Here is a 15,768-nt window from a genome sequence, read left to right on the forward strand (position 1 = left end):
ACCTTCTAGAATCTAGTCAGGAGAAGAAGCTTAAAGGAATGGATTGAGTAAACACAAGATAGTTGCTACTTCCATTTTGCTGAAAGATCTACTTGTTAAAAAAAAAAAAAAAGTAAATAATGGCAGAAGGTGGAGAACTTTGAATGCCAGACTGACAAACTTGTGTATTAGAAATGAGTTACTTGGGTGCCTGGGTGGCTCAGTGGGTTAAGCCGCTGCCTTCGGCTCAGGTCATGATCTCAGGGTCCTGGGATCGAGTCCCGCATTGGGCTCTCTGCTCAGCAGGGAGCCTGCTTCCCTCTCTCTCTCTCTCTCTCTCTGCCTACCTCTCTGTCTACTTGTGATCTCTCTCTGTCAAATAAATAAAATCTTTAAAAAAATAAAAAAGAAATAAGAGTTACTGAAAATATGGGGCTGGGAAATGACATCATGAGCTGTTGCCTTAGGATAAGAATCTAAGTGGCTGTGAATAAAGAATTTACCCCAACGGCAGAGGGAGAGGAGAGGAGTTTGCTGGAACCAAGGAATGCTGTTTAGGAGATCTGCAACAATCTAGCCAACATAGACGCTGAAGCATGTATAGTAACAATAGGAATAGAAAGGCAGGAAATCATAAAAGATACGGAGGTATAAAATGTGACATTTGGTAGAAGGGTTTGAGAATGAAGCAAGGAAAGGGGCTGACCATGATGGATGTGGTTTTTGAGCCTAGGTAGCCTCACTGCAGAAGAAATAGAATCTCCAGGAGTTAAAAAGCATGGCTGGCTTGAAAGGAGTTTCAAATATGTTGCATTTCAGGTGCCAAACGATGTTAAATAGAACTGGTCTCGGTATATAAAATTAGGGAGAACTTGGTGACATCCACATAGAAACCACCAATGAAATTGTGTTTGTGGGAAGATGTGGAGAAGAGAGGCAATGAATATGAATGCGTGAATACGGCTATATTAGGTAAGATTCTTGAATTCTTTGAGGGTCAAGAAGAAGAGCCAGTGAAAGAAAGCAGATTAGGATAGCTAAAACGAAGTAATTAAGAGACAACAGAAAACCCACCAAAAAAAAATAGAGTAAACAATAAAAAGCATGTACAAAGTAGTCTGCCCCAGATCAATTAACCACCTCTCAGCAACCTGTATCACAAAGAAATAGGCTTCTGAGGTGCTTTCCACTTCTTTCTGAACAATGGCGATCCAACCGTCCGTCATTTTTACCCCCTAACAATATTGTTAATATTTACAGTGTAATCAGTTTAAACACTGATGTTTAAAATATAACTTTAGGGCACTTAATACATGGCACAAGTAAATTTAAGTATAGAAACACACGTACAGTGAAGCAAAATGGGGGTGGGGTGGGGGCAGGGAAAGACCAGTCTTGTAGAAATTTAGGCCTTAAATCCGAATTATTCCCTGGGTCCGTTTATAATAAGGAATGAATCTGTCCCTCACACTTATTTTCATTCACACTCAAGTCGTGTCGTTCGGAATGCGTGCTGAGCGCCCTGCACAGCACAGAAACACGTTTCCCGAAACAGTAGGCTCGTTCAAGTGCACGCTTCGATTTGATCTTAGTAGTCCAGTTAGAACCCTTTAAATTAACTGCTTTAGGCGCCATCAGTGATCCATCCGGTCTTTGCACCGAAGAGATTTTAAAGGAATTGTTTGATTTTAAAATCGAAGAGGGGTCCCTGGCCTTCCGTCGTCTCCCTAGACTTGCTCAAGACCCAAGTGTCCTTTGTGAACAAGCATTTTCAGTACAATACATTTAGGTTTGGAGTCCCCCCCCACCCCCAAGAAAGACTTCCAGTTCTTTCTGTTTTGCTTTTCCACCCAGCCTGGAGCATGTTATGGAGACTTTTCAGTCGACGACACAGGAGCTCTTCAGCCAGGGAGTGGACTCTGTCGTCAACCTTCGCAAGCAATTCACAATTCCTCAGCCCTGTTTGGAAGGGTGGGTCCCCTTTCCAGCTCGTCAGCGTCCCCCCAGCCCCGCAGCCTTCCCCCGACCCCCTTCGGTCTACGCCCTCGCGTCGCGCAGCCCGGCGGCGGGGGGCGGGGGGCGCGGGCGGAGGGGCCGGGATGGGCGGACACAACGCGCCGCGCCGAAGCGGGCGGAGGACGGCGCGCAGCCCACCGAGCAGGCGGGGACGCGGAGTCAGGGGCCCCCGGGAGCGCCGCGGTGCCGCGGGCGGGGGGTTCGGGGCGGCGCGCGTGGACCTTGTCCGCACGCTCCCGCCGCCCCCGCCACGGTCCCCGGGTCGCTCCCCGCCTCTCCCCACCCTCCGAGGGCCGTTGGTACAGTCCCGCCGACTCCGAGAGCTTAAAAAGGGCCCGGGCCGCCGAACCCAGCAGACTCGGTCCTGGTTCGGGTCCGCGGCGCGTTCCTTCGGGATCCCGGATCCTCTTCCCTGCTGCGGGGTCGGGGAGCTCCTTAGTCTCGGACGCTCGCGTTTGGGGGTTGTGTGTGTGTGCGGGCAGCTGTCCAGCCCGCCGCTAAGCTCCTTCGCCCCCAGCTCCCCTGCGCTCAGCTCCCGCACCGCACGCAGCCCGCTGAGAGCCGCGCGCGCAGCCAGCTCCGCGAGGGATGGAGCGGACCGAGGTGCTCAAGCCGCGGAGCCTGGAGGATCTGATCCGCCTCCTGCACCAGCTCTTCGCCGGCGAGGAGGTCAACGTGGAGGAGGTGCAGGCCGTCATGGAAGCCTACGAGAGCGACCCCGCCGAGTGGGCAGCGTACGCCAAGTTCGACCAGTACAGGTGCGCGCGCCCTAACCTTGACCGCGGGAGCTGGGGCGCGGGTCTCCGAAGCCCGGCGGCGCGGGCTGCGAGTCGGAGCAGGAGCGGGCAGTGGGGGAGGAGGGGGCTGCCCTGCGCCCGCCTCCAACGCGCCTCGCCAGCACCCCAGTGCTGCGCCTTCTCGCCCTCCAGCCGCGGGGCTGCCCGGATGCGGAGGCCACCGCACGGCTGCAGACTGTTTTGTTCTCTTCTCGCCGGTCCACCTGGACTCTTCCGAACCTCTGCTCGGGAGCTGTGCTCTTCCTTCCCGCTGGGGCGTCTGCCCCAGGCGCAGCGGTGCAGGGAAACCCCGGTGGCCCCCAGCGCTCAGGCTGTACGCTGCCCGCCGCCCCTGGGGGACAGATGGAGCGTACTCCCCGGAGAGAATTCCATCAGCCGTCCCGAGAAAGGGGGTGAGGGTGGAGGACACATTCCCCCGAGCCAGTTCTCCATCATTTGGCCGCCCGGAGCCGGGCACCTGCCAGCAGGCGTTCTTGCCACTATAAAAGAGCGTCGTGGGGTTGTGTGCTGCTGCTTTTCAGCTTCTGCTGCACCTCCCAAACCCATTTAACTTGCCGGACTGCGGGGTTATTTTCAACCCACTAGCAGGGTTATGAATGCAAGGACTGCTTCCCTTTGAGCCCCCAAGCAATACGCCCTCTCCTGTTCTTAGTTCTAGGCTCTGGAGTGTAAATTGTAAAGACCCCTGCTTCCCACTTGTGCTAGAGTGAGATGGTCCTTTGCAGCTCTGGCTTGGTGATATAAATAAAAATGAACCTCTACTAATCCTCCAGAGCCAGAAATAAAACCTGATCCCACCCCCCACCTCCCCACCCCTACCCCCCCCCCCGCCCTGAATGGTGAGGGTTTCTTTCCCAAGGGCTGCTAGCGATTCAGCCTTTGTGGTTGGGCTGAGGCTGGGCAGAGGAAAATACCTGAAAAATAAGAATCAACCGAGATTGTTTTCCTTGGGAGCAGTTCCTTTTAGTTACCTTACCTAAACATAGGTAGTATGTTTGTAGGCAGCGGCTGTTTTTTCTGCATTTTAGGATTTGAAATAAAGCGAAGCTTGCTTAAGATCCCATTTTGCACTTGGAAGTGGCTCCAGGAAATTCCTTTGGTTCCTATCTTTCTGTGGCTGCCAATAAGGCTGCAAGAGTCCACTTTCTAATTTTGCTGTGAACTCTAAATGAGGTCTTACTCTGGCACAGGTCCCTTTCCCGTCACTTTCCTGGTGTATTAACTCATTTATCTCATGATAGCTCTGTGAGATAGGTACAATCCCTGTTTTACAGATGAGGAAGGTAGGCAATAAAAAGGTTGGAGCACCTGCACTGGGTCAGACTTAATCAGGTAGCTCCGAGATTCAAATTTGCATCATTATTCCGAGCCCTCACTCTAAAGGACCACTAACCTTTCCGCAGATCCCTGGTGTCATGGTAGTTTGCTCTAAGTCTAGATACTGACCAAGTGAAATTAACCAAACGGCAGTAGGCTTGGGCTCTTAATCTTTAGGACAAGGGCATTTCCAGGGGCTTTGAATTCCTCTTGACTAACAGGCTCAGGATCAGCTGAAATGCAGACATTCGTGTTGATCTGTTGCACAGGTATCCAGAGGTGCAACTAAGGAAGATGATGGAGTCCTGGGTGGGCACTTGGGGCAGCGTGGAGGGAGAGATGTAGGAGAGCGCAAATCACTTTGGTAGAATTTTTTTTTTTTCCACACAGAATAGATGTCCCAGCACTGCGAAGGATTCTGATCTCTGACCTTGGGAAAACCAGTGCAGAAAAAGCAAGACGGGGGACACCTGGGTGGCTCAGTTGGTTAAGCAGCTGTCTTTGGCTCGAGTTGTGATCCCAGGGTCCTGGGATCGAGTCCTACATCGGGTTTCTTGCTCAGTGGGGAGCCTGCTTCTGTCTCTGCCTATGCCTGCCACTCTGTCTGCTTGTGCGAAGGAGCTCGGGCGCGCGCTCTCTCTCTCTCTTTCTCTCTGACAAGTAAATAAATAAATATAAAGTCTTGGAAGAAGGAAAAACCAAAATGGAATATGTTCTAGTGTGAGGCAGATGGCAAATTCTCTGGAAATAGCCCCAGAGAGGCAATGATGGAGGTGATCCCAAGACTGGTAGAGGGAGAATGAGTATCCTGACACCAGAGCAGAGTTTATTGGGAATTAAAGGCTGTGTGCACAGCCCCTTGCTAGGTCATCAAGGGCTACCCAATAAGGATGACTGACATCTAAAAAGCATTTTACTAATCCACTCTCCCTTGCTGACCCTGCCTGGCCAGCACCTGGCCTCCTGCTTGGGGAGGAAAGGGGAGGAATGGGCATTCAGGACGTATATGAACAGATGATCCTGTGATCAAACACTCCCCCAACTATGGGATAAAGATTCCTTGTCTTAAAAAAATCTAAGTGAATGTCATAATTATCAGACTTGGCTAATTAGTTGGTGTGGATGGTATACCTCTTTAACCAAGAGAAACTTTAGAAGTGGTTTGTTTGTTTTGTTTTTCTGATGGTGTGCTTGTGGTCATTTATATCAGGGATTTTTTTTGTGGCCAGTTACTAATTTCCCCTGGAAAAGGTTTTAGAGTGTTACTTACTTCCTTATGGAATTTCATTTGTTGTGTACTTAAGTCAGTCCCCACCCTATTTGTGGAGGAATTTTCATTATGAGTCCTTTTGAATGTGGTTTGTGTCTAGGCTAGGACAGAAAGTAAGGAGAATGCCAGAAACAGCTATTTAATGAAACCTTGTTTCTAACGTTATGGTTTAGCTACAGGGAGGGGGAAAAAAAAGATAATAGCAGCATTCTTGCCTAGTAAATGCACCTTGTAAATACTTCTTTAAGAAACTTACTGTTTAAAAAAAAAAAAAAAAGAAACTTACTGTTTTTATTGGTTTGAGGCTGTCAGGAGGAAAATTAAGGAATTTGCTTTATTTTTTTTTCCTTTTATCTTTTTGGTGCAATGAATTAAAACAGAGCAGTTACAAACATGGTAATACAAACTACAAAAATGTCCAAAGTGAACTGTGGAAAAATGACTTGTTTTCATTTGTCCTGTATTTTTCTTTTTTCTTTTTTTTTTTTTTAAGATTTATTTATTTGTCAGAGAGAGAGAGCGAGCGAGAGCGAGCACAGGCAGACACAGTGGAAGGCAGAGTCAGAGGGAGAAGCAGGCTCCCTGCGGAGCAAGGAGCCCGATGTGGGACTCGATCCCAGGACGCTGGGATCATGACCTGAGCCGAAGGCAGCTGCTTAACCAACTGAGCCACCCAGGCGTCCCTGTCCTGTATTTTTCTAATGTAGAACCACATTTATAAGTCGTGTAGATGTAGAAATGTTAACCTGTCAGTGAGCCATACTTTGTGACGTACTTCTTTTTCCCAATGCACATTTCATCGACCAGATTCAAATTTCTGAATACCTTCCTTTCAGGTATACTCGAAATCTTGTGGATGAAGGAAATGGAAAATTCAATCTAATGATTCTATGCTGGGGTGAAGGACATGGCAGGTAATACAGCTAGTCATTTGCAAATCCTTTGTAGATCTGTTCGAGCCCAAGAAAAGGACAGTGCCAGAATGGCCACAAGTTTGGGAGCATTAAGAAATCTCACCTTACAGTTGTTTGTTCAAAATGTCCCAACAAAAATTCTCCTGGGAATTAACAGAAGGGGTTTAGGCATAAACCACGTATATCAAAACCAGCCCCCCAAATGAGTAGTAAATCAAAGGAGGTAAGTAACCAGTTTAACTTAATATCTCTCTCTGTGTCTTCTGTGGAGTTAAATGTATATGGAATTTTGCTAAAACTTGACCTTGGTGGTGCTTTGAAGTCCGTAAACAATTTCGGGACCAAAGACCCAGTGTCCACATTTGGACCTAGAAAAGCAATTCACAAATTCAGAGAATCTCTTGTTACTTCAAGTTAATTGTTTACTGTCTTTAACCTTTTTCATTCTTTTTAGCTTTTTTATGTAGAGGGCTAGGCGGCTTAAACTAACACCAATTCTTTGAAACTTGGTTTCTTAATTTGTCCTTAGTGTATACACTTGTGAGTATTGTTAACTCCGTAAACAGATCCTTCTTGGGCCTTTGAGAATGGTAAAAACAATACTTGCAGACCCGTTTTTGATGGAAGAGAGGAGACCTGCATCGTAGATTTAGGGGGAGTTGGGTCTATAGAGGACTTTTCTCATAGGGAATGGCCTTGTTTGCATTCATTCTCTCCATATTTTTTGAAAGCAGATTATTTCAAGAGTAGGACTAGGCTTGGGCACCTGGGTGGCTCAGTTGGTTAAGCGACTTGCTTCTGCTCAGGTTATGATCCCGGACTCTTCATAGTCCCGCACTAGGCTTCTAGCTCCATGGGGAGTCTGCTTCTCCCTCTGACCTTCTCCCCTCTCGTGCTTTCTCCCACTCTCTCAAATAAATAAATAAAATCTTAAAAAAAAAAAAAAAGGACTAGCCTTTATGGATTTAGGAGATGAGTTCTTATGGTTTTATGCATTCAACATAGAAGATAACGGCTAATAACATACAGGTTCATCCTTTTATTACTCTTAGGTTTCCATGAATAAATGCTTTCTGCAGATGCAGGATACTTTCTTTCTCCCTCTATTGTTGGGAACTAATCACAGCTGGCTCTGAATCTACAAAATATTGGCATGATTGCAGTGAAATCTCTGGGTGTTAATACCCATACACATACCTTTGTCCCCCAAAGGGAGAAGATAACAGAAAAGTCCTGGGGTGGAGTGGGGGGGGGGCAAAAAAACACTATGTTAAGTGATCTTACCAGTCTGATGCAATTTTTTTTTAAAGATTTTATTTATTTATTTGACAGACAGAGATCACAAGTGGGCAGAGAGGCAGGCAGAGAGAGAGGAAGGGAAGCAGGCTCCCTGCTGAGCAGAGAGCCCGATGCGGGGTTCCATCCCAGGACCCTGGGATCATGACCTGAGCCGAAGGCAGAGGCTTTAACCCACTGAGCCACCCAGTTGCCCCGATCTGATGCAATTATGAGAGATCATTATCTTTATCCTTTCTCCAATTTCTCCGAAGTTTCATAATTGAGTTGTGGCTCAGCTTAATTGAGTTCTTGAAAGCTGTGTCTTGCAGAAGAGAAAAGGTGGCTGGTTTTGTGTTTCTGTTATCAAAGTAGTATTACAAACCCGCTTTTTAAAAACAGAGTGTTCTGTACTTCGGTTATACATCCAAATTGCCCTGCATGTATGCACTAATATGGAAGACCTAGTATGTTATATGTTGCCCTGAATGCTGTTAATTACAAATTGATGATATTTGCAAAGCCAGCTGAAATGGTTTGTGACCTGTGCTCTTGACAGTATGCTGCAGCAGTAAGCTCTGGGCAGAGTGTTAGGTGGCCCGAGGTGCTGGACTGTCCACTGAGTTCCATTGTTTTCTTGTCTATGTGTAGCAGTATCCATGATCACACTGACTCCCACTGCTTTCTGAAGATGCTGCAGGGAAACCTGAAGGAGACCTTATTTGCCTGGCCTGACAAAAAATCCAACGAGATGATCAAGAAGTCTGAAAGAATCTTGAGAGAAAACCAGTGTGCCTACATCAATGGTAACAACCGATTACCTTTTTCAAGGAGGAAGGGGGAAAAGCCTTCAACTCCCTTCTGAAACACTACAGAATTGGGTTCATGGAGTCATGGTTCCAGATACTTAGAAAATGATCTAAAAGCAGTAGGTTGTTGTTGTTTTTTTTTTTAAGATTTTATTTATTTATTTGACAGAGATCACAAACAGGCAGAGAGACAGAGAAGGGGGTGGGAAGCAGGCTCCCCACTGAGCAGAAAGCCCAATGGGGGCTCGATCCCAGAACCCTGGGATCATGATCATGACCTGAGCTGAAGGCAGAGGCTTTAACACACTGAGCCACCCAGGTGCCCCAGCAGTAGTTTTGTTGGTTTGTTTGTTTTTTAAAGCTTTGCATCTGAATTAGGATCACTTACTCAAAAGTACAAGTCGGAGCCTATAGATTGGTACCCACTGACAAGTTATTTCCTGCCAAGTCCAAGGACAGTTAGCATTGAATATGAATGTACAAAAGTAGATTCTTCTTCTTCTTCTTCTTCTTTTTTTTTTTAAAGATTTTATGGGGCTTGAACCCCACAACGCTGAGGTCGAGTCTCATGCTCTACCAACTAAGCCAGCCAGGCACCCAAAAAGGTGATTCTTAGGGAGTGAAGCCAGGTTGGAAATACTAGTCTTTGTGTTAGAAAATGTTCCAGAAATGATTAGGAATGCTGGCTTGTCCCTGTTTTTGTTTTTGTTTTGTTTTGTTTTGTTTTTTTGGTTTTTTTGGTCCCTGTTTTTGTAATATGCATTCAGCATACCCTAAAAACATGTTCTCAAGGGAATCTTTACAAAGCGCATTATTTAGTAATGATTTATAGATCTCCTACCAAGAATTCGTTCTTCCTCCTAAATGCCATCTGGGAGAGCCATATGCTTTTCAGAAGAATCTGTGATTAACATCTGTATTTCTAAAGGGGATAGTAACTTTCCACAAAGCCTGCTAAAAATGACGGGAGATCATTTTCGATTCCCATTTATGGATGAGATTGTCAACATATAGGAACAATAAATAACTCGTCTGAGATCTGTCAGCTTTTATGTGCCGGGCAGCATTTGAACTCAAGCCATTTGATTCCCAAGTTCATACTCTTAATTGGAATGCCATCCCACTGATGTAAAATAAAATACCATAGAGACTTTTTTCCTGGCTATGCAACTTTCCTCTTGTATCTTAAAGTCCCATATTAGTTGTGATATTTGGTCTCAGTTTATTCATTAGTTTAAGAATGTAAGCCACTGGGGCGCCTGCATGGCTCAGTCAGTTTTGTGTCTGCCTTCAGCTCAGGCCATGATCTCAGGGTCCGGAGATCGAGCCTTACATCAGGATCTCTGCTCAGTGGGGAGCCTGCCTTTCCATCTCCCTCCCTGCTTCCCCTGCTTGTGCATGCACACTCTCTCTTTTCTCTGCCAAACGAATAAATCTTAAGAAAAGAAAAGAATGTAAGCCAATTACAAAGGTCAGATAGTATGGGAAGTTCCTCCCCCGTTCACAAAGCACAGAGGTGTTCATTTCTTAGGTGGCAGGAAGCTAAATTTTATTTGAGGGTTGCTGTATATATAAGGCACACCAAATTTCCTAGAAAAACTTTGTTGCCCAATAAGGCCAGAAAGGATTTCAGCTAGAGTCCTAGAGTCTTTATGAAACTAGATTTGGTCTTAAAGAGGAGGTAAGCTTTATTCAGGGGTCTTTAGTGCAAAACCTCCAGGAGCCAAGCAGGTGCAATACAGGCCAGGAGTAAGGCTGTGGGGTACTGGTGTATGCAGGCCACACTGTCCAAGGGGGTTAGTGACGGCCACTCAGTTCCAGCCACATAGTTCGAATTCTTTCCACCAAAGTGGGAAATTCTGATTTCTATGGGAAATTTTGCCAGTTGGTAAAATATGGGGGGAGGGGATAAACTAAATATTTTTGTAGCCCATAAGATCAAAAGCCTCAAGGATCAGCCTTTGATTTTTACAGATGCAGGAGGAGTACAGATAGGGACTGATGCTGGGAATGATGTTTCAATAAAGGGAAGAGCGTGCAGGAAGGGAAGGCACAATCTTTGCAAAGAATGAAAAGTTCTAGATGGGTCTCACTAGACAGAAGAAGGGAGAATGGGCTTGGATAGGAGTGGTAGGACAGTAGAGTGAGATCAAGGCCTGGGCCTCCCAAACCAGCTGAAAGTAAGAGCTGGCTTAAGTCCATAGAATTTTATTGGGAGTATCTTGATGGATTCCATAGTGGTGTGCAACATAGGGTGGAGGAAAAGGGAAATTGGGGCAAAGAGATCAAATTAAATAATGTAAAGGCAAATGGTAGACATGCCTGGACCAAACCGGCATCTATAAGTATCTCCAAGAAAGGTCCAAGGTTTTTGTGACAGATGGTACACCATAGGCATAAAGGAAAGGAGGCAAAGATGGATGGATGTGTGACTGGATGGAAGGATGGATGGATGGAAGGATGGATGGATGGGTGGACGGATGGATGGAGAGAAGGTAGGATGTAGGAATGGATGGATGGATGGATGCTGGGATTATTAACACTAGGTATCAGGCACGAGTTTCAGGGGCTTCTCTAAAGGATGGTGGCTATGTGGGGTCTATGCCTGCAGGATTGTGCAGCTTGCAATTGGAGAAACAACCAGTTTATATAAGGGCGGCCATCTCTTCAGAATGTGGAACCTGGGTTCGGAATTGTGCCTAAACCAGTCTGTTATGAGCAGTAAGCTATAGAACCAAAGAGTCTGCCTTTGAGAATTACGTCCCATTTCAGGAAATGAGGAAAATGTCTAAAGATCCCAGAAGCTGTGAGTGGTTGGAAGGTGGTCTGACTATAGCTGGGATAGAACTACAGTTTTCGCCTTCTAGGCTTTGCCATTGTCTTGTGTGAGCTCACGGAGCCAGATCATGAAACGTAAATCAGAATTTGGTACCTCCCTTGACTACATTAATTAACACAATTCCTTCCTTGATTATTCCTCAAACTCTCTCCTAACTAGAAATTTTTTCTCAACATGTTTTTGAGTATTTGGTCTTCCCTCCTTCCCCTCCCCACCCCTTCCTTCCTCTCCTCCTCCAGAGGCCTTAGCTTGAGTGTGAATTGGTCAGTCACTCACCTAGGGCTCACCCGCCATTCCTGAGGTCCTCTCCCACCATTCAGGCTTTCCCTTTGCTCCCTCCCGTTGCTGGTCCCCTTTTTTTCCTGATCTCTTGTCTGCTTCATTCTTGGCTCATGCTCTTATTTTGGTGAAGGATATCTTCATTAGCTCTATGAGAAAGGGTTCATGGAAAGTATGTTTTGAGACCTCATGTATCTAAAAATGTCTATTCCATCCTCTTAACATGGTTGACAAGTTAGCTGGATGTAGAATTAGGACCTAGGATCTTCTCTCCGAGCTATGAAGGTAATCCCTTGACTTATCATTTCCAGTCTTCTTTTTGAAAGCCTGGTGCCATTCTGTTTCTTGATTCTTTCTGTGAAATTTTGTTTTCTTTCTAGAAACTTTGGAATGTCAGTTAACCTTTTGGTACCTTTTCCTATCCCCAGTATTACATTCCTCTCTCTTGATTCATGACTTTCATTCATTGTGTTGGGTAGTCTGTGGGTCCTTTCATTCTGGAAATCTGCATCCTTCTATTCAAGAAAATATTCTCAAGTTATTTCTTTGGGGTTTTGTGGGGGTTTGGTGTTTTGGTTCTGTTTCTGAACCTCTCATTGCTCAGATATGAAACCTTCTGAACAAGTCGTCTGATTTTTTTTTTTCTTTCCCGTTTTCTGTTTTGTCCTCCTTTGTTCTCGGAGTCTTTTCCAGCTTGCTCAGTTTTTCTTTAAGCCTTTCTATTCAGGTTTTTATTTCTCAGATATTCCTTTCTATTTTCTGAGAGCTCCTTTAACAAGGAGCCTGTTTTCTCATCTCTTCTCTGAGGATATTAATCATAAAGTTGCTTTTTTTTAGTCTTCTCCTGAGCAGTGTCTGATTCAGGGGTCTATATTTTGAGGGGGCGTGGTGCTACTACTAACCTTGCTCAGTTGTCTGGTGGCCTTGGCTGTATGCTAATACTTGAAAACTGAGGACAAAAAAAAAAGTTAACATGGGTGGTGTGTGTCAACTAGACTCCCTCTAGAGTAATCTGGCAGACCTTTCTCCTTGAGGAACAACTGATGGAGACATCTTAAAAAGCTTTGTTCTGGAGCCGATCAGATTCCCTGAGAAGGTGCTTCCCATCTCCTGTCTGGTAGGGGACAAGGAGGAATCCCGTCTGGCAGCATTCTGGCAGCTAAGTGGGGAAGAAAGCAGGGATCTTACCATTCAGTAGGTAAATGATCACCTGTTAAAGTCACTTGTTTTTTACCTGGTATCTGCCAGTTCTGAGTTCATGTATTGAGCTCTTTATCTAGAATATAGATCTCAGACTTATACTCAAGGGAAATGAGGGAAAGAAGTAAAAGGGATTTGAGCTTTTTTTTTTTTTAAAGATTTTATTTATTTATTTGACAGAGAGATCACAAGTAGGCAGAGAGGCAGGCAGAGAGAGAGAGAGGAGGAAGCAGGCTCCCTGCTGAGCAGAGAGCCCGATGCGGATGCGGAACTCGATCCCAGGACCCTGAGATCATGACCTGAGCCAAAGGCAGCGGCCCAACCCACTGAGCCACCCAGGCGCCCGGGATTTGAGCTTTTAACCAGTTCCTGAATAGGCCTTGAACCAGTTCCTGGATTTTTCACCCCATCTTCATCCCTGTTTCCAGAGCACCTGTGTTGCCAGTCCCTGAGCTGTTGGTGTACACAGATAAAGATGTGATATCAAGATAGCGGTCAGGTTAATTTTTGGCTTTTCCCACGGATAGCTCAGGATTAGCTTTCTGTCCTTGGCCAAGTGGTTCATCTACTTTCAGGCTCTTAAACTTTTATTGATGTTGGCTCTTTCCCCATTGGTGGTGGTGGTGTTTTGGTCTTGGTGGACTGATGCCCTTTTAAAATTGTTCTAATACAATTGTAGGGGGGTTTCTTTCAGGAGAGAGTAGAGGGCATAGCACTTATGGTCTTTAACTGGAAAGTCCCTTTGAAGTAACTGCTCTCTATAGCAGATTGATTTATGCTCTCAGGTGGTTAATAAAACTTTTATCGGCACCTGTCAGTCGTCTAAGCTCCTTCATCCACTTCTCCTTCTGGGGTCTTATGTAGATTCCATTGGCTTACATCGAGTCGAGAACATTAGCCACACGGAACCTGCTGTGAGCCTTCACTTGTACAGTCCACCGTTCGATACGTGCCATGCCTTTGATCAAAGAACAGGACATAAAAACAAAGTCACCATGACATTCCACAGCAAATTTGGAATCAGGACTCCATTTGTAAGTAGAAGTTCTCTCTCCTAGGATTAAGTGCTTTGTGGGTCAGTGACATGACACTGTACACATAGCTTTTTTTTTTTGGTTCCAGATACTATCCAAATGTCTTGTGGTTAAGTATGGTTGAAATGAAGAGTGGGACGGACCTTAACGTGGGGGAGAGGGTCCTCGTATCCTAATTCTTTTTCTTTTAACTTGGGAGAGGATATTTTCCATTTATATATTCTTTATTTTTTTCCATTTATATATGCTTTAACAACATAAATTCTATGCAAAGAGTTACGCATGGAGGAACTTAAAAATGTATGCTCATTCCTGAAGAAAATGTTTCCTCATTTCTTAGAGAAATAAGAATAAAAACTATTATTTGATGTTAACTGCTCCTGCTGTGACTTAATGATCACAGGCCTGCCTGTGAACTAGGACAACACAAATCACTCCCATAGTTAACTTTCCCAAAGTCAAGGCCCTACCTATTCTGATGATGCAAACACATATCCGTTTTGATTGCCAAGTTGCTTTTTCTTGGAGTAGTGATACTCTGTAGACCACAAATCAGTGAGAGGAGACTCTGGTAACTTGTTCCCCACGTTTCCTCCTAAAAATAATCAGGCCGCCAACAGTGGTCTGGTATAGCCAGTCTTCAACCTGCTGCCGAAATACTTTGGCCATTCTGCGAAACAGTTTCAAATTCATAAGAGACTGTCCAGAAATAGACAATGCTTGAAAACCGATACTGATCCTAAACAAATCTTGAAAAATGATCCTAAACAAATCTTAAAGTACTGCCTCAAAGGGAAGCGAGAGCAGAATTTTCTCAGGTGATTGCCCAGCCTCATTGTCTGCATTCCGATACCCAAGAGATAGTCTTATCACAGGAACAAAACACCAGGGCTTCCCTGCCAAAGCCAGGTTTTCATATACCTCTAAAAAAGCAAGGACTCCTTAGAAATGGGCTGAAAGTTCTCATGTAAAGATTCTGACACAACTTTCTTTGTCTCTTGCAGACAGCTTCGGGATCCCTGGAGAACAACTAAGGAGTACCACATCCTCTAAGGTTTTAAGCTTAAGGTCTGCTAAAAGTTTTACCCTGGACAGGGATGCCTCCAGCAGCTGCTGTCCAGTAATACACCTTACGAAGCCAATACTTAGATCTCCTGCAAGGCAGATGCTAATTGTCAAGCATTCAGCAAGCAGATAGTGCCCCAAGCTACTGCAGAAGAAAAACCCCATTAAAGACCAAACAGGCTCGTAATTTTAAAGGCCAATGCAAGTGCTCTCCTGGTTTTATCCTCTGAATTCAGTGGAACCATATTGGGGAGGGATGTCAATGACTATCATCAATTCAATGAAGGTTTTTACAGCTTTTGGAAACCCTTTGGTCTCTGAATTGTAATTAGCAATAAATAAAAACCAGAAACCACAGACATCAGATGCTTGCCTTGTTCCTTAGAGGACTAAATGTAGGCGTCTTTTGTATTCTTTGTATGTTCTTAATATTTGCAGAGAATTTTTTGAATCTATGGATTTTATTTTTTCATTCTTACTTGACAAATTCCTGTCCATGAAGTAGCAGGATATGGTAGACAGAGAAACTCAAGGCACTTTGCCGTTTGGTAATGAAAGGGAGGCCAGAAGATTTTAGGAAAGTCCCTGTGCCCCTAAATCAGGCCAAAGCAAAAACACAAATTCATGTCTAATGTGTCCAGGATCCTAGTCAAAGACTTTGTACTGCCACTAACATTGCCAAATAATTATAATAAAACTGGATTTGAATACAATTCCAAGTTGTCTTTCTGTTTAACATGATCAGAATTTCATTTAATTCATTCTTTCTTAGACTTTGGTGGGGTACCAATACTGCAAAAGATACTTTTTATGAGGTGAGGTGGTGAGAGAGCCAAAAATAAAAAAAAGATTCAATGCAGCTTACCTTTTCATGCTTCACATACGTTCACTAAATGCCCAAGGGGTATGAAGCCGAGGGGCTCTTGCCCCCGTGTGATTGACCAATGTGAGTAGTTTGGCCTGAAAATTAGGCG

The 15,768-nt window shown here is 45.0% G+C and overlaps 1 protein-coding gene across 2 annotated transcripts; it reads left to right on the plus strand.

Annotated features, from left to right (window-relative positions):
* Positions 1-2,339: 2,339 nt before the first annotated feature.
* Positions 2,340-15,507, plus strand: CDO1 (cysteine dioxygenase type 1). Of its 2 annotated transcripts, XM_004759065.3 has the most exons (5): positions 2,341-2,753; positions 6,216-6,293; positions 8,220-8,374; positions 13,560-13,729; positions 14,734-15,507. In XM_004759065.3, exons 1-5 carry the CDS (start codon positions 2,584-2,586, stop codon positions 14,761-14,763), a joined length of 603 nt encoding a protein of 200 aa, XP_004759122.1. In that variant the 5' UTR covers positions 2,341-2,583; the 3' UTR covers positions 14,764-15,507. The 2 variants fall into 2 exon arrangements, with proteins under 2 accessions (XP_012915176.1, XP_004759122.1); XM_013059722.2 differs by lacking the exon at positions 6,216-6,293 and having other exon boundaries at positions 2,340-2,753.
* Positions 15,508-15,768: the final 261 nt, after the last annotated feature.

The sequence above is a fragment of the Mustela putorius genome, unplaced genomic scaffold (genome assembly GCF_011764305.1).
Source record: "Mustela putorius furo isolate JIRA1106 unplaced genomic scaffold, ASM1176430v1.1 tig00003923_pilon_pilon_pilon, whole genome shotgun sequence".
NCBI lineage: Eukaryota > Metazoa > Chordata > Mammalia > Carnivora > Mustelidae > Mustela > Mustela putorius.

Coding starts and splice junctions, on each gene's coding strand:
- CDO1 (XM_004759065.3), top strand. CDS start 2,584: ATGGAGCGGACCGAGGTGCTCAAGCCGCGGAGCCTGGAGGATCTGATC. Junction 8,375..13,559: donor CCAGTGTGCCTACATCAATG/GTAACAACCGAT, acceptor GGTCTTATGTAG/ATTCCATTGGCTTACATCGA. Junction 13,730..14,733: donor TTGGAATCAGGACTCCATTT/GTAAGTAGAAGT, acceptor TGTCTCTTGCAG/ACAGCTTCGGGATCCCTGGA.